At 41.0% G+C, this 23931-nt stretch overlaps 2 protein-coding genes across 7 annotated transcripts in view; both read right to left on the bottom strand.

Annotated features, from left to right (window-relative positions):
* Positions 1–10889, bottom strand: part of LOC115108489 (flavin-containing monooxygenase 5-like) — a 30258-nt gene extending 19369 nt beyond the window's left edge. Inside the window, exons 1-3 of one of the 5 annotated variants that reach the window (XM_029632879.2) lie at positions 10250–10889; positions 9329–9350; positions 7262–7369 (exon numbers count right to left, since the gene is read on the bottom strand). The gene's annotated coding sequence lies outside the window, so the exon portion shown is untranslated. Of the gene's footprint in view, positions 1–7261; positions 7370–9328; positions 9493–10249 lie in introns of those variants that run through there. The other 4 variants (XM_029632880.2, XM_029632877.2, XM_065009083.1 and 1 more) reach the window with 4 other exon arrangements.
* Positions 10890–14423: 3534 nt separating this feature from the next.
* Positions 14424–23931, bottom strand: part of LOC115108488 (flavin-containing monooxygenase 5-like) — a 29107-nt gene continuing 19599 nt past the window's right edge. For both annotated transcript variants that reach the window (XM_029632873.2, XM_029632872.2), the window contains exons 6-10: positions 16774–16970; positions 16571–16706; positions 16023–16242; positions 15796–15868; positions 14424–15702 (exon numbers count right to left, since the gene is read on the bottom strand). In XM_029632873.2, the coding sequence (XP_029488733.1) occupies positions 15267–15702; positions 15796–15868; positions 16023–16242; positions 16571–16706; positions 16774–16970 (1062 nt within the window). In that variant the 3' untranslated portion in view covers positions 14424–15266. The remainder of the gene's footprint in view (positions 15703–15795; positions 15869–16022; positions 16243–16570; positions 16707–16773; positions 16971–23931) is intronic.

Raw genomic sequence — 23931 nt, 5'->3', positions numbered from 1 at the left:
CTCGGAAGCAGGAACTACTTCTGTCAGAGTATATTATAATAACTTTGTCAGGAGCAAGTCAGTTCTCTGTTCTACCCTGCGTGGTGTTACAGTGAACCCATATATACGAAAATTGCATTTACCACTTATTGCTTAGCTAATAAAAAGTACATAGTATGCAATCGGTGACTGTGTCATATTTATCCTGATACCAGATTCGATTGACGCAACCCTTAATTTCTTGACGCTACCCATCCGTCGCAGGATCATTTGTCAGCAACCACTGAATAGCATAGCGCAACAGTCAAATAATATTACAAAAAAATATTCATGAAATCACAAGTGCAATATTGCAAAACACAGTTTAGCCTTTTGTTAATCCACCTGTCGTCTCAGATTTTGAAATTATGCTTTACAGCAAAAGCAATCCAAGCATTTGTAAGTTCATCGATAGCCTAACATAGCATTATGTACACTTAGCATCAGGAAGCTTGGTCACGAAAATCAGAAAAGCAATCAAATTAACCGTTTACCTTTGATCTTTGGATGTTTTCACTCACAAGACTCCCAGTTACACAACAAATGTTCCTTTTGTTCCATAAAGATGATTTTTATATCCAAAATACCTCCGTTTGTTTGTCGCGTCATGTTCAGAAATCCACAGGAAAGAGCTGTCACGACAACGCAGACGGAAATTCCAAATAGTCTTCATAATGTCCACATAAACATGTCAAACGTTTTTTATAATCATTCCTCAGGTAGTTTTTAAAATATATATTCGATAATATATCAATCGAGTGTGTAGGTTTAACAGTGAGTTTTTACTCTGTAGAGCAAAAACTCACTCTGAGAGCCCCCACCTATCCACTTACGCAATGTGATCTTTCACACTCATTTTTCAAAATAAAATCCTGAAACTATGTCTAAAGACTGTTGACACCTTAGGGAAGCCAGAGAAAAGGAATCTGTTTGATATCCCTTTAAATGGAGGAGAGGATAGGCATGCATAGGAACAGAAGGGTTTCAAAATAAGAGGCACTTCCTGATTGGATTTTCCTCAGGGTTTCGCCTGCAATATCAGTTCTGTTATAGTCACAGACAATATTTTGACAGTTTTGGAAACTTTAGAGTGTTTTCTATCCTAATCTGTCAATTATATGCATATTCTAGCATCTGGTCCTGAGAAATAGGCCGTTTACTTTGGGAACGTTATTTTTCCAAACATAAAAATAGTGCCCCCTAGCTTCAAGAGGTTAACATTTGTTACATGATTTGCCATATGCAGGGCATTTTTTGGGCTTGTGGATAAATCCACATTTTCCACATGTAGTGTTTTGATTTCTCTTTTTTGCTTGTTTTTGTTTTGTAAGGCTCCTCTCTTTTTATTGCATGTACAGACGTCTCATCCCTGCACAGCTCTTTAGCTTGTGCACTGGTGGTTTCAGCTGCTCGACACATATTCACTGCTTTATCAAAAGTTAAATCTAGCTCACGCAGCAGTCTCTCCTTGAGTCCATTATCAAGTATGCCACAGACTATCCTGTCTTTCACTAGTGAGTCTTCACATGTTTTGCTCAGTGTGTTCAGCTCAGCCAAATACTGGTCAAAACTGACTCCGTTTCTGATCATGAGAGAAAAACTTGTATCTCTCAAACGTGACGTTCTGGCTTGGTACAAAGTACTCCTCAAATTTAGCCATTAGCACAGTCAATGTCAAGTATGCCTCGTCTTGCTGAAAGCTATTGTAAATGTCCAATGCATCCTCTCCAATAACATGCAGAAAAATGGACACTTTCAATTTGTCATCATCTACCCTGCACCACTGGCTGCTAGGTAGATTTTGGATCTCTGCTTGAAACGTTTCCAATTGTCAGCTAAATTGCCTGTTAACTGCATAGGGGTAGGAGGACTAAGCCTATCCATGACGGAGAATAGGAACAGTGTCCATTTCTCTTACTTCAGTATGTTGCTCATCAACATGCTCGTCAAGATTCCAATGCAACCTCGCTCTCGCTGCTGTCACTCTCGCTGCTGCGGTTCATTGTCCTCACTCTTGCACGCTAGCATCTTCGACTACTCACGTCACTTGACTTGTGGTAGAATGTTTAATTTTCGTTTGTTCTTTATATAATGACAAACTGGGGTGTAGGTTTAACTACTTTTAATGAACATATACTTCAGCTAGAAAACTCCATGTTTAGCCATGCAAGGCATTCTTTAACCATCCGCCTAGCCTGCTGGGTAACGTAGTCTAAATGTTATTAACACATAACAACACATTCCTGTCTCGAATTAAAAGGCTATAATTTGCAATCTCCCAAAATAAATGCAATCTCTGACAAGAGACTGGCTCTGTGTTACAAACACTACACTTGTCCTTTCAGTAGCGGGGCAAGACTCCTTGAAGATGAGGTACGGCGTAAGGAATTATATCACGATGTGAACATGGCATCAGCATCATTCGGTTATTGTAGAATTGCCCTTCTTGTAAAAATGTCAGTCATTGAATGCCTATGTAACTCTGAGCTTTTCTTAGGGTGCTGAAATCTGTCATTTTTTATAAAAGTATAATTTTTTGTTTGTTTCTTAACAAAGAAGGAGCAGCCTGTCATTGCACAGCAGATTCAAAAATTTGGGATTACAATGTCAACTGACAACACTATATCAATCAGGACAAGCACAGGTACACAGTAAGCACTAAAGAATGGATACTTTTATAAAAGTATCAAGTGGTAGAGCACATTTGAAGTCGTAACTTCGTACTCCATTGGAAACAGTGAATTACTGGGTGCAATTTGACAGACCAAAGAAAAGCCCATAGTTGCACAGGACAAACATAGGTACAAGGTAGGCTATACGCATTAAATAATGGACTTTTTTTACAAGTATCAACTGAAAGCAGCTCGAATGAAATTGATAGTGGTACACTCTGCCGACACTCATCGTAACTCAACTCAGTAGAGACAGAGTACAGTCATGACCTAAATTATTGGCACCCTTGATAAAGATGAGCAAAAAAGACTGTATAAAATATATAATACAAATACTGAGCTATGATGCACATTTTTGGGGGGGAAATTATATTTTATACTAACCCACCACTGGTGTGTGCATGGCTATTTTCATGTGATCTGACCATAGTACCGGTTCCAATCCAAATGCCAATTTTTTTATTTAACCAGGAAAAGCCCACTGAGACCCAGAGTCTCTTTTTCAAGGGAGACCTGGCCAAGAAGGCAGCAACAATCAATACATTACATCATTAAAACATATAACGATACAACAACATGATCCAGACTAAGAAAAGCATTTACACTTCTCTGTAACAGAGTCTCCCATCAATATTTTAAATTCATTCATTGGCACTAACATATCTGGATGAAGCATGGATTGTAGATTATTCCATGCGTCTGGTGCACAAGAAAAGAAGGCAGTCTTGCCTCAAACTGTGAATGTCCTGGGGACTTTAAGTAGCAGCCACCTAGCAGACCGGGTATGGTAACTGCTGGTGGTGAAGGAGGCCAGACTACAGAGGTAAAGAGGGAGTTTACCCAAATGGGCTTTGTAGATGAACACATACAAATGTATCTTTTCTGCGCATATAAAGTGAGGTCCAAACTACCATTTGGTACAATGTGCAATGGTGGGTGAGTGACTTGGCATTTGTAACAAAGTAAAAGGATGCATGATTAACAGAGTCCAGTCTCTGTAAGACGGAGGAGGTTGCATGCATATACAACAAGTCACCATAATCAATTACAGAGAGAAAAGTGTCCTGAACAAGCTTCTTTCTAGCCATAAGCGGGAAGCAAGCCTTATTACAAAAATTAAAATCTAATTTCAATTTAAGCTTTGTAACAAGATTGTCCACATGAACTTTAAAGGACAACTTGTAGGATGACACTTTTTTTCAATGGATAAGCCACCAGATGTGACAATGCTAACGTTCTCTGGCAGAGTTCTAGCTCTGGTCAGGAATTTAGTTTTTTGTAGATTCAAGACCAGTTTGAGACCATAAAGGTAGGCCGGCTGTGACTGAAAAGCAGTCTGGAGCTCTTCAACAGCCTGAACCAGAGAAGGAGCACATGAATATACACTGCTCAAAAAAATAAAGGGAACACTTAAACAACACAATGTAACTCCAAGTCAATCACACTTCTGTGAAATCAAACTGTCCACTTAGGAAGCAACACTGATTGACAATAAATTTCACATGCTGTTGTGCAAATGGAATACACAACAGGTGGAAATTATAGGCAATTAGCAAGACACCCCCAATAAAGGAGTGGTTCTGCAGGTGGTGACTACAGACCACTTCTCAGTTCCTATGCTTCCTGGCTGATGTTTTGGTCACTTTTGAATGCTGGCGGTGCTTTCAATCTAGTGGTAGCATGAGACGGAGTCTACAACCCACACAAGTGGCTCAGGTAGTGCAGCTCAATCCAGGATGGCACATCAATGCGAGCTGTGGCAAGAAGGTTTGCCGTGTCTGTCAGCGTAGTGTCCAGAGCATAGAGGCACTACCAGGAGACAGGCCAGTACATCAGGAGACGTGGAGGAGGCCGTGCTCAGACTAAATAAAGTAAATAGATAATCAAATTTCTTGAAGACAAAATTACAAATCTGACCTTACACCCTAACCAAATTATTTTTCTATTAATTGTCCCTCCTCTAGAATCAAACTTACACTCTTCAGTTCACAATCAGTTAGGCAAAAATTTTCATAGTTACAAATCAGGTCACTCTACCAAATATCCCTGCTAAAACGTGCTGTATGTAGGTCTGTCTGCTGCCTTTTCGTTGTCACAGCCTAAATGCAAATCACCAAATGAGGGGACTAATGCAAGTGGATTATATCAACTTTAGTACATGCTGTCAAAAGGCTGCATTCTGCAATAGGGACTGAAGTAACAGCAACCAAATTGTTGACAACATTTTACACTGAACAAAAATATAAACGCAACATGTAAAGTGTTGATCACATATTTCATGAGCTGAAATTAAAAATCCCAGAAATTTTCCATATGCACAAAAATCTTATTTTTCTCTAAATGTGTGCATACATTTGTTTACATCCCTGTTAGTGAGCATTTCTCCTTTGCCAAGATAATCCATCCACCTGACAGGTGTGGCATATCAAGAAGTTGATTAAACAGCATGATCATTATGCAGGTGCACCTTGTGCTGGGGACAATAAAAGGCCACTAAATATGCAGTTTTGTCACAGGACACAATGCCACAGATGTCTCAAGTTCTGAGGAAGCGTGCAATTGGCATGCTGACTGCAGGAATGTCCACTAGAGCTGTTGCCAGAAAATGTTATGTTCATTTCTATACCATAAGCTGCCTCCGTCATTTTAAAGAAATTGGTAGTACGTCCAACCAGCCTCACAACCACAACCATGTAACCACACCAGCCCAGGACCTCCACATCCGTCTTCTTCACCTGCAGGATCATCTGATACCAGTTACCCGGACAGCTGATGAAACAGAAGAGTATTTCTGTCTGTAATAAAGCCCTTTTAACTAATTCTGATTGGCTGAGTCTGGTTCCCCAGTGGATGGGCCTGGCTGCCAAGTGGGTGGGCCTATGCCTCCCAGGCCCACCCATGGCTGTACCCCTGCCCAGTCATGTGAATGAAATCCATAGTTTAGGGTCTAATGAATTTATTTCAATTGACTGATTTCCTTATATGAACTCTAACTCAGTAAAATCATTGAAATCGTTGCATGTTGTTTATATTTTTGTTCAGTATATATTTTTGTTTAGCATATACATCTTGGTGGGGCAAACAAACTATTTTTTTTAGTTGCCAGCAAAGCTACTACACAAGACAACACTAAAGAATACATTAATTGCACTATAACGGTGACAAACGGTGACACAAACTATTAGGGGCTGCATAAAGCTGTCCTAACAGCAGAGCTTTCCTTTCAGCACCATGGAGTGAATCCTTACCACCGCTACACCTGGATATCAGCTGAGTCTTGTATGTTAGTGAAACAGTTCATTCAGCCTCATTTACTGCCTTTTTAAAAGCCATTGCTGATATGGCTGACTTGCTTAAACAAATGTGGTTACTCTGGACTCCTTGTGGATTTGAGTAAGTCGATAAGAACCGCAAAGTTGATAAGAACCGCATTCTCCTTCAATAATAACAAACAGCATAAGGAGTTTTGACTTTTGAACCATACACAAACATTATTACATGTATGTTCAGTAAATTCATGTTTATTCTTATATCATTAACACGAGCTGCGACGAGGTAGGCCTATTCATTCATCACTTTCAAAATGGACACAGACAGAAATTGAGACAGATGTTAGTTCAGATAAATTCAGCAACATGAGGCCTTGACTCCTCTTTAAGTCACCACACACACAGAGAGAGAGAGAGAGAGAGACTTGGTTAGCCTACCATTTGAAGTATTTTAGGAAGGAAAATACAATCATGAGGATCCACTTTTATATACTTTTATGTACCGACGCACAGACAGCGCATTGCGCAAACAAAACAACCCTCGCAATATCAACTGGAATTATATGGGTCTATTACTGAACTTTTTGTTGAAAACAAATATTTGAATTTGAAGAGACTGTCACTGGCAAACATGGCTACAGACCCAACAACATTATATAGTATCTCCTCCTCGTAAAGAAATGCACAAGCTAATTATAATACACAAAGTAAGCAAAACTATGAAATCCTTCCAACTTTGCCTAAAATCAGGAAGACACTAATGAAATAGACCTATATAACAATATGCCTATAACAAGTGAGATGTACAAACTATGGCATAAGGGAACGATGAGCGGATAAGAGGCTATCCTTAATTTCGATTAAGACATTAATGAATGAGATCAGATGGACGTGGTCAATATAACTATTTGTTCAGCACTTTTGAAATGTACAGCGACAGAATTGAGAACATGGGCTCTTCTTACAGTATTCTCCCTGTACACCAAGTCAGAACCAAATGATAAATAAAGGGGGCATATAGGCAGACAGAGAAAGCTCTTACAATATTGGATAATGACATTTCTCTAATTCAGGCTATAGGCTACATGTGGCTATAGGCTACACCAAGTCAAAGCAGTAGGCTAAGTTCTGAGGGGAAAGGGATCAAATGATTAGGGTGAGGCACATGGGCTATTAACAGCTTACTACACAACATACTCTTATTATTACTTTCTTAGCTATAGTATACATATCTCCCTGGCATATTACATAATTTATGCAGCAGCATACAATACGTTTTTGGACTTGTTGTGCTGTGCTCACTTGAACAGGAAGATGGAGTGGAGGTCTTTCTTGTGGGCAAATTTTGTCATCAAACTTCGTCAAGTCTGTCCTTCTCTGGATGTATGATGCTTTCAAGACAACTGGGAACTAAAAAAAAACAAGGTTGAATCATGACATCAGTGATCTTCAGGTTGGGGCTCTAGAAAGAGGCCCAAGTTCCCGACTTGGAATTCTGAGTATTCAACCTTTTCAAAACTTATTTTCCTAGTCGGAGCTAGTGTCCTAGTGTTATCTATAATTTATCTTTATATGAGAAGGATTTGCCAGTAGATTGTCGACGTGATTCATGATGATGACTGCTTGTTTAGCTTTTTTAATATACATATATATATTTTAGCTAAGATTGAAAGTATGATGTATCAGTCCAATCAAAGCTATGGTGACAGAACACTGAGCCAATCACGGCTCAAATAGAGAAGATTACCAAAGCTTACACTCTGTATTTTCTGCTGGCTGCCCCTCCTCCACAGAAAGCACTGAGCTAGGCTGAATCAGCTGCATTTTGGAGTTGCCTAAACAGGTGGGGCTCAAAACACCTGTCCTGAATGACGGGCCGCCACTAAGCATAAATAAAACAGCGCTACACTTTTTAATTTTCTAAACTCAGCAGAGAACATTTTCTCACTCCATTCTGCTCAGCTCTAATCTTGAGGGGCGTGTCTTTAAAACATGCATCCAATCCCCTTGATCCCTTACATAACTAGACCAATCACATGCTTCAATGTGCAGAGGTTCACAGTACTGTGGCAAGATCAGGACAATAAACTTTTTTTCTATTGTATTATTGATTGTATGTTTGTTTATTCCATGTGTAACTCTATGTTGTTGTTTGTGTCGCATTGCTTTGCTTTATCTTGGCCAGGTCGCAGTCTTGTTCTCAACTAGCCTACCTGGTTAAATAAAGGTGAAATAAATACAATGACAGCATTGCAGGCGCAGATGCTCAGAGAAGAGCGTCAAATGTATGTCTCGTCCTCGCTTCCTTCTCAAATCCCATTGGATGAGAAAGTCAGAAGTCCCACTCCAAAGGCGAGCATGCAAAACGTGTGACTTATTTTAGAAGGCATTGTTTTGAATTATAATGGCCCAACCAAAGCAAGCTGGGCGGGCGGGTTGTCTAGTTTGACACCTCTCAATTATTACAGTAGAGTTTTTGACCAGAGGATGCGCCTACTCTTGACATGCTTCACTTCACTTGAAATTTGCATTACCAAAACAAATCGCTCCGCTAGCAAGGTTCTCACCGTTCACTTCCCACAATCCCCTGCACATTCCCCCGTGTGCACATGTTGAAAAATAATGGGGGCGGACCTTCGCTCCCTGGCATATTACATCATTTATGCAGCAGCAAACAATACGTTTTTGGACTTGTTGTGCTGTGCTCACTTGAACAGGAAGATGGAGTGGAGGTCTTTCTTGTGGGCAAATTTTGTCATCAAACTTCGTCAAGTCTGTATGCATAAAATATGCATAAAGATAGTGCAATTAAGATATGACGTCATCGTTTGAGCACTATCCAGACTTTTTAAACTATGGTTTAATAAATCAGCACAATCTACTTTTTTGAGATAAGGACTATCCTGCTAGCATACAGTCCACTGCTCTGCCTGTCTCGTCCTTTCCACCCGCCTTGCTCTGCTTGCCCGCTCGCTTCTGGTGAGCGGAGTTCGTGTTGCAAGGCACGGTGTATCGGTTGGGTGGAAATTCACTTAAGGACCAATTGAATGGTCTAAAACCCGAAACTCCGCTTACCCGAGGCACCTGGCCATGCAAAACGATCTCCACCAGTTTTTCGCTTTAGTTGTTTGTGCCTGTTCTTCACACGCTTATTGCCATAGTTGAGGACATGTATTTCCATTGTTAGAGCAGTCACTCGACTATCTTGTCAATATAATAAATAATCTTTGGAATAGCTAGTTTTTGCTGTCTATTTTCCAAGAACCTGTTTGCGAAGTTATTATTAAAGTTATAACGCAAAATAAGACACTGTTATATTTACATTGTTCTACGATTAAAGTACGACTTCGAATAAAACCGTGGTCTTACCTCGTATTATCCCGAAAGAAATCTGCAAATAGAAGATCAGGTAACTTGCTTGTTGAAACACAAATCGTCAAATGTATAATGTTGAGGGCAGAGTCTAATGGCGTTTATATAATCATTGGTGGGGTGTCTGCTTGTGTTAAGGTCCTTGCTCTCCGGGATTCTTGGGAAGTCCCAAACCACATTGAAGTTGAAATGTAACATGGTTAAAGGGCCAGTCAGCAGTTGCTGCATCCATTTCTGGACCTATTATATTAATTAAATGTATCAAATCGAATACAATTGTATTTGTCACATGCGCTGAATACAACAGGTGTAGTAGACCTTACAGTGAAACATGTACTTACAAGCCCTTAACCAACAATGCAGTTAAGAAAAATAAGTGTTAAAGTGTGTACTAAAATAAACTGATGTAAAAAAATAATATAAAAATAACAAATAATTAAAGAGCAACAATAAAATAACAGAGTCAATGTGCGGGGGCACAAGTTAGTCGAAGTAATATGTACATGTAGGTATCAATATAACCATTGATTCTTGGAGAATATAACTTATGCCTCACTGTCCTACCACATCAGAACCCTAAATATAAGCTTGTATTACTCCAATGTCTGTAAACAAAGAACATGTAAAAGCCTCGAAATATGGTAAAACTATCATTTTTACATCATGGATGGTCAACTCTTGCATTCATAGCGCTGGTCCCACCTGATCTCGCCTCCTGCCTGCCTTTCATAGTTGAGGACATGTATTTCCATTGTTAGAGCGGTCTCTCGACTATCTTGTTAATATAATAAAACATCTTTGAAATAGCTAGAACCTCCTTGCAAAGTTATCGTTAACGTTATAACGCATAATAAGACACTGTTATATTTACATTGTTCTATTATTAAAGTATGACTTCGAATAAAACCGTGGTCTTACCTCTTATTATCCCGAAAAAAATCTGCAAATAGAAGTTCAGGAAACTTGCTTGTTGCAACACAAATCGTCAATAGTGTGACGACTGTTAGGAAGTGCTATTTCTTATGTAAGTGACCAGCATACTGCTATTGCATTGTTATAACTGAGACAACACATAGCAACATATACTCACAGTAAAGGATGTGGGGCCCCCTACAGGATAACTCTCGCACACACACCAGATTCCCCTTTAGCTGAACATTGTGTGACGGCGGGATTCTAGAGTGACGGACAGACAACTGAGCCAATGGCGGAAGACTACAGACTACAACCAGCTGAACCAATCCGGAGATCCGATCTTCCTAGGGTCAACCTACTTTCTGTGACGTATATAAGGGCTGTGCTGACTGTTTACGCGCTCTGCCTGCTGTTCCAACACGAACTAACGGAAGAGCCGTATTTACGTGTACCAGATATTCTCCCTCTGAAATAAACTGTCGCTTGTCGTACAATTTTAACACCTGGTCTGAATCGATCCTTAACCGGCTCACCCTTCTAATATCCTTTTATCAACACGACCCTGGGTTTATAAGCGCGGAAATCGATTCTGCCGCACAGTCGAAGGTCGAGGGTTCGAGATCTGCTCCCTGCTGTTTCATTACATTGGTGTCAGAAGTGATCGGACCTTGCATCCACGACGCGTTCCTGTAAGACGTAGAGCCGCAAGCTAGCGCGAGGAGCACTCTTCGCTTCCGCCGCGCGAGCATGCTTTTGCGGCACAGTCGGTAGCGCGCCGGACCTCGGGCTCGAAGGTCGAGGGTTCAAGACCTGCTCCCTGCTGTTTCATTACAATATCTAATGTTGAAGGCAGAGTCTAATGGCGTTTATATAATTAATTGGCGGAGTGTAACTTTACTTGTGTAAAGGTCCTTACCACATTGAAGTTGAAATGTAACATGGTAAAGGGACAATCAGCAGTTGCTACATCCAATTTTGGATTTATAAATTAATTATATGCATCAAATCGAATACAATTCTATTTGTCACATGCGCTGAATACAACAGGTGTAGTAGACCTTACAGTGAAACGTGTACTTACAAGCCCTTAACAAACAATGCAGATAAATAAAAAATTTAAGAAAGTGTTTACTAAAATAAACTGATGTAAAAAAATACAGAAATAATGGAAAAATAACAAATAATTAAAGAGCAGCAATAAAATAACAGTAACTAGGCTATATACAGGGGATACCGGTTCAGAGTCAATGTGCAGGGGCACAGGTTATTCAAGGTAATATGTACATGTAGGTATCAATGTAACCATTGATTGTTGAATTATATCATTTATAAAGCCAACTGTCCTACCCCCTCAGAACCCTAAATATAAGTTTGTTTAGCTGCCTCGCTTCTAGTCCTTAAGAAACTTTGCAGTATTTTGTTTTTTAATGTAAAATGTCTTACAAAATGTACAAGCATTTCGCTACCCTCGCAATAACATCTGCTAACCATGTGTATGTGACCAATACAATTTGATTTGATTCACAGAAAGAGAGGTAACCAAAGAACAGTACTAGATGCCTGTGCACTTGAATTAAAGGGTAACTACATAAATATATATATATATTTTTTTTAATTTTATTTTATTTATCCCAGACCTCAAAAGTGGTCTCCTGATGTGGTTTAAGCATAGTTCTACTAATTGAATGTTCTATTAAAGTGTGACTTTGAGAGCAAAAACCTGAAGAAAAAAAAGAAACCTGTGAATTTATGACTCTTTTAGGCCTACTTACTATTAGCCTACATGCACAGTACAGTTTGGGTTGGCCTGACTGTGAAAAACCAATATGATATTTATCATTTTAGGTCATTCAGAGTACATGTTACTGTTTCTCGTATAATTTTTCCACACGGGGCTCCTTTCCTTTGCCGGGCAGGCCGTTTGGGAAATGTTAAGCAAAATTACAGTATACCCACTTCTCCAGACACCACTTGCATGGCGCGTATAAGGTGGACTGACTGAGGCGGCCTGTCTGACTTTATTTGAACTTGCATTCTCTTTATTAAAAGGGATACTGTAATCGGGGATTTTGGGAATGAAAGAGCCATTGAACACGCAGATTGGCATGTGCGTTTTTCTGTTGCTCATTAGAAAAACAAGATTTCAGTCTTGGAGTTGTTTCCTGGCCGATTCCGCATTGGTTAATAATGATTGTCCCCCATGAGACACTACAGACATGGAAGCCTATTTCACTTCCTCAAAATCCCCAGAATGAATCTAAGATGACTCAAGAAATCTGTAATTAATTTATGTTTTTGTAGAGGATGTTTTAGTTGCATACTTTTACATTTAAGGTGTTTGGTGCAGTATTTCTCAAGTAAAAAATGTGTGACGTGTTGTTGGTCGGAACTGCTGGGTAGGTCTTTCTCACGGTCTATGCTATTCCATAGAGAGTAATCACTGCAGCTGTTCCCCCCCATGTTAGTGGGCAAATGGACATTGTCAAATCAAAACCCAACCTTCATTTGACACACACAGATGTTCCAAACTACATTTTAGATGAGATTGACTTTATGAAAAATTATCCTATTTACACTTTATAGTCAATTTTGACACTAGAATAAATGTTTGATTCATATCGATGCCACATAAGAAGTTTTGAAGGATTTGTTGCTTTTTAAAAGGTGGTCACACTTTAAGCTGTTTTTCTACCTACTCAAGAGTCAGATGAACTTATAAATACCATGTTTATAGCTCTGCATGCAGTGTGAAGGAAGTTAAAGGCAGTTTCACAAGCCAATGCCAACCAGCGTTAGCCAAAGACTGGAAGTCTATAGTTACAGTAACATACGCTAGTAACAAACATTTTAATGTAGGCCAATTGATAAAAGCTGGTGGGTAATGTGTCTCGGTAATTAATTCAACAAACTGCCCCAATCAATGCGTTTCAATAACTGTATTAATCAAACTATTTAATAGATGGGAAAATATTCATATAGAAATCATCTCCATTCATTGACAAATACTTATTTTCAACTCCTGCCAGGCCTACTTTACTTGCAGGGGCTAAGGCAAGCTCTATTGCAGGGCATATCCCTGTTCATGGAGAGCTACCATCCTGCAGGTTTTCACTCCAACTTTTAATGTAGCACACCAGATTTAATTAGCTGGTTGATAAACTGAACCATGCTGCTTTCATAACCAAGTGGGAAGGTGGTAATTACCCGTTGTGAAGTCGTAAATATGAGGTGGGTACATTTACGTTTTGAACTGGGAAATACAAACATGGACGTCTTTAGAAGGCTTGTGATTGAGCAAAACAGTCACTTGCTGCCCATAAAAAGTATATCCAGAGCTGATTTCACTTTCTAAATCAAAATAAATAACAGAAAGAATTGTGTATCAACAATTTGTATTTAGTTCTTACCATGAATAACAACTGCCGAAGATGCCGCCAGGCTTGTAGTCTTTTTGTTGACAGTGATAGAGGTGCAAGTGGGAAACTCAGCACAGTAATGAGACAAGTTTCCCATTACTAATTACCAGTTGGAGGGCCATTCAACTGGATTCTTCCCAGTTGTTTGTAGTAAATATTAACGCCTTCCCACTTGGTCATGAACGCAGCATCGGGTTAGTTACAACTGGGGTTGGTGCGAAAACATACGAGGGCAGCTCTCCAGAAACAGGGTTTGATAGCCTTGCTTTATTGCATTCTCGTCATTTTTCTCTAATAAGACAGCACAATGGTCTTAGTCTACAGTAGTTGTCTTTCACACACCTAGCCTACCCCCTGCTCTTATGGGTCCATTGCAACCAACAGGCAGAACTTAACACGCAGTTGTATGTTAGCACTTGATGCTACTAAATGGGAAATTACATGCACCTAAGTGTTAAGACAAACTTGCTTTCAACCAAAAACCCACAAGAATAAACCCACAGATCAGTTGATCTCATGTTGTTACCGTGTCAAACAAGTCTGATACCAAACATCTGCATCTTGGCTATCTACTCCCGTCCCCAATGAAGTATAGAAACTATAAGGAACATTCCAAATCAGAAGGCTGGTGAATAATGTAAAATGCATATTGTAAGAATATTAGGGCTGCCAAACTATAAAAACATGTAATTGAGTTAATCGCAAGATTTCCTGTGATTAATCACGATTAATGGAAAACTCAGAAATTGCTCAAATTAAGCTGTGATTTAAGATGTTTTATTCAAAAGTAACGGTTAGCAAAATCGGGTAGATTGATAAAGCACACTTTCTTTAACCTCAATTTCATCTGGTTTTGACATCGCATCGTTGTTTTTAGCTGTAATAGATTGTTTTCAGTGTATTTTGTGCGCTTTTAGACAATTTGATTAACCACAATAAAAATAAATGTGAGCACTAAAATTACAAAAACGTAATTTGAATGAACTGAATAACTCTTACAGACCTAAAGAATAAAGTATCATATATTCATATAAACATACCAATATAACTAGAATATCATTTGTGTCATCTGAAAAACCTTGATTAGACTATAATTTAATACAGATTATATTAACTCAATCATGATTGGCTTGATTTTGTTACACATTTTAGATGTGGACAGTGTAGGGATATTTTAGCCATACTTAATTACACAAGTAATAATTCATGAATTACATCATTTGTAAATTAATAAGTAATGAGTGCACCAACATGAGTTTCCCCTTCATATAACCTATATTGCCACAGTATAATTGCGGTCTTAAACAAGAAATTACTATTGTAGTTGTACTGAATGATTATCAAATAGTTAAAATCACCCCTTAGTCAGCCGATTACCAGGTTTTATTTCTACCAAAGATAATACCCTGCAGAGTGTGAACATGTTGGGAGAAAACAGGACTAACTTAACGCCAACCTCACACGTATCTCTGCTTTTTGGGAGTGGCAAATTTGGAAGCAATTGAGATCAGCTGTATGGGTGATGTTAACGTGTATTGATGGTTTAACAAGAGATCACCTGGAGATAAAATGGTGGCCAACAGTGGTTGCAATAGATCCAGTGTTCATTTCCACCCCCACATGGTCTCAGATGGACTGTACAGCTTATAGAGGAGGCCTGTGGGATGTGAGAGGAGTGATGAGAGACTGTGTCTAGTATAGAGGGTTAGTAGGAGAACAGCGCCAGACAGGGTCAATGTCAGTCTCAGACTACAGGAGGCTCTGGTTCTGCTCTCTGGTTGTGCAGCCATCCTGGTCCTGAATGGCTGGGCTACTCGCTCCCACTGGGTGAGGATAGCCTGGCGGGCCCCGTCCCACTGCCCTGGCCCTCTCAGACGGTACTGGTACGGAGTGCAGGGCCCCAGCAGCACACGAAGCCCCACACCAGGCTCCCTCAGCAGCAGCCCTAGGAGGTTGGGTCGAACCCCTAACTCCTCTGCCATGGAGTCCAGGTAGGGGATATGGTCCACCTGGAGAGGGTGACGCTCCAAACAGGCAAACCTGGAGGGAGAGGGAGACGTACACAGGTGAATAGTTTGTTACCTATTAGCAAAATAATGATGGGAGTGTAATAACGCATGGTTGTTGTCCCACCTGTTTTGCAAGGTGCTGGTGTCTCTCTTTATGTCCTGCAGCATGGCTTCTTCAGAGGGCAGAGTTAGTAACCCTGGAGCAAGAAATGATGTATTCACACATTAATAATGACAACAACCTCAAAGCTTCAATCACTCGCATTCAAATACACTAGTCTACCCAACAACTTCAGACACAGAGCTGGACAATTCAGGAAAAGGGGAGTTAATGAGTTAGTTAGTTTTTACCTTTAAAGACCCGGGTGGCCCAGCGGGCCTGCATCTCAGCCAGAGGGTTGATGGCTCCCAGGTTACAGACGAAGCCCACTACAGCCAGACTGGGCCGGGCAAGCCCAGGGGGGAACACATTACGGTACAGAGACAGGTGGTGACTGCTATTAGCCAGCAGACCCGAAGGCAGGAAGGGAAAGTCATAGTTGTAGCCGGTGGCAAACACCACAACATCCACCTAGGAAGGTGAGGTAAGGTAGGGTAGAGGGGAGGTGAGAAGGGAGGAGGTGAGTGTGTGTGTGTGTGTAACAGTATAACTTTAGACCGTCCCCTCGCCCATACCCGGGCGCAAACCAGGGACCCTCTGCACACATTAACAACAGTCACCCACGAAGCATCGTTACCCATCGCTCCACAAAAGCCGCGGCTCTTGCAGAGCAAGGGGAACTACTACTTCAAGGTCTCAGAGCAAGTGACGTCACCGATTGAAACGCTATTTAGCGCGCACCACCGCTAACTAAGCTAGTCGTTTCACATCCATTACGTGTGTGTGTGTGTGTGTGTACCTTGTCCACAACACTGCCGTCCTCAAATGCCACACTGGAGCCTCTGATCTCCCTGATGTTAGGTTTGATCAGAACACGACCAGAGATGATTCGACCAGGCAGGTCATCATTCACCACCGGGATCTGGGCAAAGAACCTGAAATAGATGGATCGGTCAGCCAGCTAGCCAGCCAGCCAGCCAGTCAGATATGTATAGAGCATACCCGTGTTTTGGCTGTAGGCCGTACAGTCTGTGGTCAAAGCTCTGGTTCAGATTCTTCTCCATCATCCAGGTAATCCAGGAGGGGAAGAGCTTCTGCAGCAGTTTGTCCAATCGTGAAGTGCCCACCAGGTCACCTGGCAAGCCCCCTGCCCCCACCCTGCTGACCACCCATGCCCCCTTCCGTGTGCTGAGGTACACCTGTAGACCAGGAGAGGAAGGGTTAATGATCTTTGTCAGAGGTGGCCTAGTTTCATTATACACCGACGATATCTTACATTGTTTAGATAAAGTATCTCAATACCTCCCAAACGCTTTGAAGATCATAGACAGATTCAGCACCATCTCAAGTTATAAAATAAATCTAACCAAATCTGCCCTACTTCCTCTCAAGACCTTATGGAATCACAATAGTTTTCCATTTTAATATTTAGGAATAAATATATTTCCTTCCATAGATAAAACCATTTCTAGAAACTTCAACAGAACAATCAAGTCAATACGACCTCAGTAGATAGACTAACATCCCAGTTGCGTTAATTGCCACTGATGAATTTCTGTGCAGTGCCTTCAGAAAGTATTCACACCCCCTGACTTTTTCCACATTTTGTTGTGTTACAGCCTGAATTTAAAATGTATTCAATTGATGAGTTGTCACTGGCCTACACACAATACCCCATAATGTCAAAGTGGAAATTCTAATTAAATAAAAATGAAAAGCTGAAATGTCTCTTGAGTCAGTAAGTATTCAATCCCTTTGTTATGGCAAGCTTAAATAAGTTCAGGATTAAAAAGTTGCTTAACAAGTCACATAAGTTGCATGAACTCATGGTGTGTGCAATAATAGTGTTTAACATGATTTTTGAATGACTAACTCATCTTTGTACCCCACACATACAATTATTTGTAAGGTCCCCCAGTCAAGCAGTGAATTTCAACCACAGATTCAATCACAAAGACCAGAGGTTTTCCAATGCCTCGCAACATTCTTGACCCTAACCAGTCAGGCTTCAAGACGGTTCACTCAACCAAGACTGTTCTTCTCTGTGTCAGAGGCTCTGTGCACTGCCAAAGCTGACTCTCCTCTGTTCTCATCCTCCTAGATCTATCTGCTGCCTTTGACACCATGAACTATCAGATCCTCCTCTCCACCCTCTCAGGCTCTGCACACTCTTGGATTGCATCCTACCTAGCAGGCCACTCCTACCAGGTGACGTGGAGAGGATCTACGTCTGCACCACATACACTCACTACTTGTGTCCTCCAGGGCTCTGTTCTAGGCCCTCTCCTCTTCTCTCTACACACCAAGTCACTCAGTTCCGTCATATCCTCACTCGGCTCGGTCATGGTATCTCCTATCATTGCTATGCGGATGACACTCAACTACTTTTTCCTTCCTCCCTTCTGGCACCCAGGTGTTAACACGCATACCTCCGTGCCTGGCAGATATCTCAACTTGGATGATGTCGGCCCAACACCTCAAGCTCAGCAAGACTGAACTGCTCTTCCTCCCAGCAAAGGCCTTCCAACTCAAAGATCTCCCCATCATGGTTGAAAACAGTGTCACCCTCCCATAGTGCAAAGAATCTTGGCGTGACCCTGTCGTTCTCTGCAAACATCAAAAGCAACGACCCGCTCCTGCAGGTTCATTCTCTACATGATCCATAGAGTACAACCTTTCCTCACACAGGAAGCGGCACAGGTCCTAATCCAGACACTTGTACTCTTCCGTCTGAAATACTGCAACTCGCTGTTGGCTGGGCTCCCTGCTTGTGCCATCAAACCCCTGTAACTTATCCAGAACGCAGCAGCCCGCCTGGTTTTCAACCTTCCCAAGTTCTATCATGTCACTCAGCTCCTCTGCACATTCCACTGGCTTACAGTTGAAGCTTGCATCCACTACAAGACCATGGAGCTCACCTATGGAACAGCAAGAGGGGAAGGTTGCTCTAACCCTACACCCCAACCCGAGCACTCCGTTCTGCCACCTCTAGTCTATTGACCCTCCCATCCCTACGGGAGGGCAGTTCCCGCTCATCCCAGTCCCACCCCAATGGTGGAACCAGCCTCCCCCTGAAGCTAGAACAGCAGAGTCCCTGACATCTTCCGAAAACATCTGAAACCTTACCTCTTCAAAAAGTATGTTAAATAATCCTCCTCCTCACCTCGACCCCTTCTAGCGCTGACTCTACTGACAGCCACATTGAGGAAAAATGTACTTTCTATGCCTGTGATATGTGGTTGTCCCACCTAGATATCTGAAGATGAATGCACTAACTGTAAGTCGCTCTGGATAAGTGTGTCTGCTAAATGACTAAATTGTAAATGTAAAATGCAAAGAAAACGCACAGGGATTTCACCAGGAGTCCAATGGTGACTTTAAAACAGTTCAATTTTAAATGGCTGTGATAGAAGAAAACAACATTGTTACTCCACAATACTAACCTAATTGACAGAATGTAAAGGAAGCCAGTACAAAATAAAAAATATTTCAAACCATGCATCCTGTTTGCAACAAGGCACTAAAGTAATAGTGCAAGAAATGTGGAAAAGCAATTCACTTTTTGTCCTGAATACAACGTGTTATGTTTGGGGCAAGTCCAATGCAACACATTACTAAGTACCATTCTCCATATGTTCAAGCATAGTGGTGGCTGCATCATGTTATGGGTATGCTTGTAATAGTTAAGGTCTGGGGAGTTTTTCAGGATAAAGCAGAAATTGAATGGAGCTAAGCAGAGTCAAAATTCTAGAGAAAAACCTAGTTTGGTCTGCTTTCCACACAACCCTGCGAGATGAATTCACCTTTCAGCACAACAATAATTTAAAACACAAGGCCAAATATACATTGGAGTTGCTTACCAAGAAAACATTGAAGGTTCCTACATTTCAGAGTTACAGCTTTGACTTAAATCTACTTGAAAATCTATGTCAAGACCTGAAAATGGTTGTCTAGTAATGATCAACAATCAATTCGACAGAGCTTGAAGAATGTTTTAAATAAATGGTCAAATGTCACACAATCCAGGTGTGGAAAGCTCTTAAGAGACTTACACAGAAACACATTTCAATAAATGTGCAGAGAGAAATTGTAAACATGGTTCCCTTTGTCATTATGGGGTATTGTGTGTAGATTGGTGAAAAAAACAAACATATATTTAATCCATTTTGAATTTAGGCTGTAACACCCCCAAAATGTGGGATAAGTATCCGTGCATGGATACTTTCTGAAGGTACTGTTGTTCAAATGCTTCCCTTGTCTCCCCCCTCTGGTTATTGGGGGAAAATAATGCATAGTGGGTTTCTAAATGTACATGACAAGCAAGGTAAGCGATCCCGGGTTAAAATTAACAAACTTACAAAGAGGGAAAGACGTAGGAGGACTATCCGTACTAAACTTTAAAATTGTATTTCCAGGCAGGCTTGGTCCATCGACTCATGCAGTTTACGCCAAATCCTGACTCTGCCATCAGCGTGATGCAACAGGAACCGGGATTCGTCAGACCAGGCAATGTTTTTCAACTCTTCAATTGTCCAGTGTTGGTGATTGTATGCACACTGGAACTGCTGCTTCTTGTTTTTAGCTGATAGGAGTGGATCCCGGTGTTGTCGTCCGCTGCAATAATCCATCCATGACATGGATTGGCGAGTTGTGCATCCTCGAGATGCCGTTCTGCATACCACTGTTGTACTGTACCATTATATGTGTCTGTTAGCTTAGGAAAGCAAATTAATGTCAATCTGTGCAATGTTGTGCGTAATATTTCCAACATAATGACACTTATTTGGAGTCTGTGGCTCAAGTAGTTTGAAAGCGCGAATATTCGTCGAATACCTCAGCTAACAGGCTGAGGTAAAGACAGTTTCAAGTTGGATATTCGCGCTTTCAAACCACTTGAGCCACAGACTCCAAATAAGTGTCATTATGTTGGAAGAAATTGCGCACAACATTGCACAGGTCTTATTTTCACGATTTGGACATTAATTCACTTTCCTAAGCTAATAAACATGTGGAAATGTGATCAGCATTTTGTATTCCTAGCTGAATTAGTTAGGGAGTGTAAACAAAGCAAACTTCTTTTTTTTTTTACATTCAAATTTCAATAGCTCATTGAACTTGACTCAAACAAGGTCCAGAATGTCCACTGACTACCCTTCTATATTGTACACCCTTAAGTTTGTCCATTTTCATCTCACAAGATTATACATGAATTTTTCCAAATGTAACATTTCAATAGCTCCTTGGTCATGTGACCTACTGACCTCAAACAAGGTTCAGAATGTGTACTGACTATGCCTTCATATTGCACACTGATGTTTGTCTACTTTCATATCATACTATTAGACTTAAATATGTAAGCTTTGCAGGCCTTCATTTCACATGGGCGTTAAACTTCTTTTTTTAAGTTAACAAATGTTCCAGCCTCGCAATAACTATCTTTTACATGGACACTGAAAAGACCCACAAATGGCTATATGTGGAATGGATCAAGGACAGGAGAGGTGTTCATACAGAGGTGCTTAAAGGAAGGAGCACAGGTAGGCCTCATGAAAAACAATGTTTCATATGCTCTTTTTAATCACAGTAATAGTCAGTGATGTTAGTCAGAGTGAGCTTGATAAGGTGAAAGAATTATTTTCATAGCACCACTTTCATATACTGTACATTAAGACTAATCCTTCTACGTTGAGTATTAGAACGCAGTTTCCATAACCTGATAATGACTTGATATTTGAGTGCATTCACAACAAGCCACCTGCAGACAACGTACAAAATGCAATAGTGCATTTGAGGGTTGGTTTTTCTGATGAAAATAATGATTTGATGCACAGCCTACTATTTCTAACTGGGAAAATACATTCCTACGTCTTTTGTAAGTAAAATCCTTTTTCCAAAATTGATTTAGGTAAATTTTTGTGAAGAGGTATGAGGGTTGTGATATGGGTCATTTAATGGTAAAATCTTTTAAGTGATCAAAACATTTCTATATTGCTTCCCCAGTATCTGCATGAACCATCAGGCCAAGTGTTTTTGGTTGACCCTGCTGGACAGAAAGAGGGGGAATCGGAAACACGCTGCATTCAAATTCAGGTCTTAGTTATTCCATTGTACTGGACCTAATACATATTAGCATTTGACATACATTCATAAGTGTAATAATTTTTTAGGACATACTGTGAAAAACCATCTTGGCTGCTGGCTCTGTCACTTTCAGACATGCGCAGAGCAGACTGAAAGAGGAAGGGTAGCTCTTGACTTGAACCCCAGGGGTTCTCTGTAAAGAGTAATCCAAAAGGCACAGACACACCCCTTGACCTGTATGTATTCTCTCCTGATTGGCACTTTAGTCAGTTCACTACAGAGCCAGAGGTATGAGGAGAGACATCCTCCTTTGTATTTATGGGAACAAATATTTCATAACACTTTGGATCCTATTATTGGACAGTTAGAAGGCAATGCATCAATGCAAAAAAAAAATATTACTAATTACTGTCCATGAGAAACCTCAACCTTGTGGGTCTATGGGTGTTTTGGCCAATAAAGTGCCAACTCAATTCTACCAGTGACGAGTCTCTCATGCCCCTATGAACAGGGACACAGGGCAATAGTTTTTAATCTAGACCAGACCTTTTTTACTGGAGTACACTAACCCCTAATTGGGGCTCTTTTTGGGACACATAGTAGCAGTTTACCAGATAACAAGTCAAGAAGAACAAAAAGTTGATTGTTGTAAGGGTGTATTACATCCTGTGCTGGCCCCATTGTCATATCCATTCTGGATTCTGAGAGGTAAAATCATAGCTGAAAAATGCCTCTATGTATGTGAATACATTTTCCGCCAAGACAGAACTGCCAAAGGGGGTGGAGTTGCAATCTACTACAGAGACAGCCTGCAGAGTTCTGTCATGCTATCCAGGTCTGAGCCCAAACAGTTTGAGCTTCTACTTTTAAAAATCCACCTTTCCAGAAATAAGTCTCTCACGGTTGCCGCTTGTTTACAGACCCCCCTCAGCCCCCAGCTGCGCCCTGGACACCATATGTGAATTAATTGCCCCCCATTTATCTTCAAAGTTGGTAATGTTAGGTGACCTAAACTTGGATATGCTTAACACCCCGGCCGTCCTACAATCTAAGCTAGATGCCCTCAATCTCACCCAAATTATCATGGAACCAACCAGGTTCAACCCCAAACCCGTAAACTCGGGCACCCTCATAGATATCATCCTGACCAATCTGCCCTCCAAATACACCTCTGCTGTCTTCAACCAGGATCTCAGCCATCACTGCCTCATTGCCTGCATTCGTAATGGGTCCACAGTCAAACGACCACCCCTCATCATAGTCAAACGCTCCCTAAAACACTTCAGCGAGCAGGCCTTTCTAAATCGACCTGTCCCGGGTATCCTGGAAAGATATTGACCTCATTCCGTCAGTAGAGGTTGCCTGGTTATTATTTAAAAGTGCTTTCCTCACCATCTTTTAAATAAGCATGCCCCATTCAAACATTTTAGATATAGCCCTTGGTTTACTCCAGACCTGACTGCCCTTGACCAGCACAAAAACATCCTGTGGTGTACTGCATTAGCATTGCATAGCCCCTGCGCGATATGCAACCTTTCAGGGAAGTTAGGAACTTATCAGCAGACTCAACAGCCTTGGATTCTCAAATGACTGCTTCGCCTGGTTCACCAAGTACTTCTCAGATAGAGTTCAGTGTGTCAAATAGGAGGGCCTGTTGTCCGGACCTCTGGCAGTCTATGGGGGTGCCACAGGGTTCAATTCTCAGGTTGACTCTTTTCTCTGTATACATCAATGATGTCGCTCTTGCGGCTGGTGATTCTCTGATCCACTTCTACGCAGACAACACCATTCTGTATACTTCTGTCCCTTATTTGGACAATGTTAACTAACCCTACAACTCTCCTTCCGTGGTCTCCAACTGCTCTTAAATGCAAGTAAAACTAAATGCATGCTCTTCAACTGATCGCTACCTGCCCACCCGCCTAGCATCTCTACTCTGGACGGTTCTGACTTAGAATATGTGGACAACTACAAATACCTAGGTGTCTGGTTGGACTAAACTCTCCTTCCAGACTCAAGCATCTCCAATACAATATTAAATCTAGAATAGTCTTCCTGTTGCGCAACAAAGCATCCAAA

The sequence above is a fragment of the Oncorhynchus nerka genome, linkage group LG24 (genome assembly GCF_034236695.1).
Source record: "Oncorhynchus nerka isolate Pitt River linkage group LG24, Oner_Uvic_2.0, whole genome shotgun sequence".
Lineage (NCBI taxonomy): Eukaryota > Metazoa > Chordata > Actinopteri > Salmoniformes > Salmonidae > Oncorhynchus > Oncorhynchus nerka.
The sequence above is the reverse complement of the archived record's forward strand: the minus strand, read 5'-3'. Positions and strand labels throughout refer to the sequence as shown.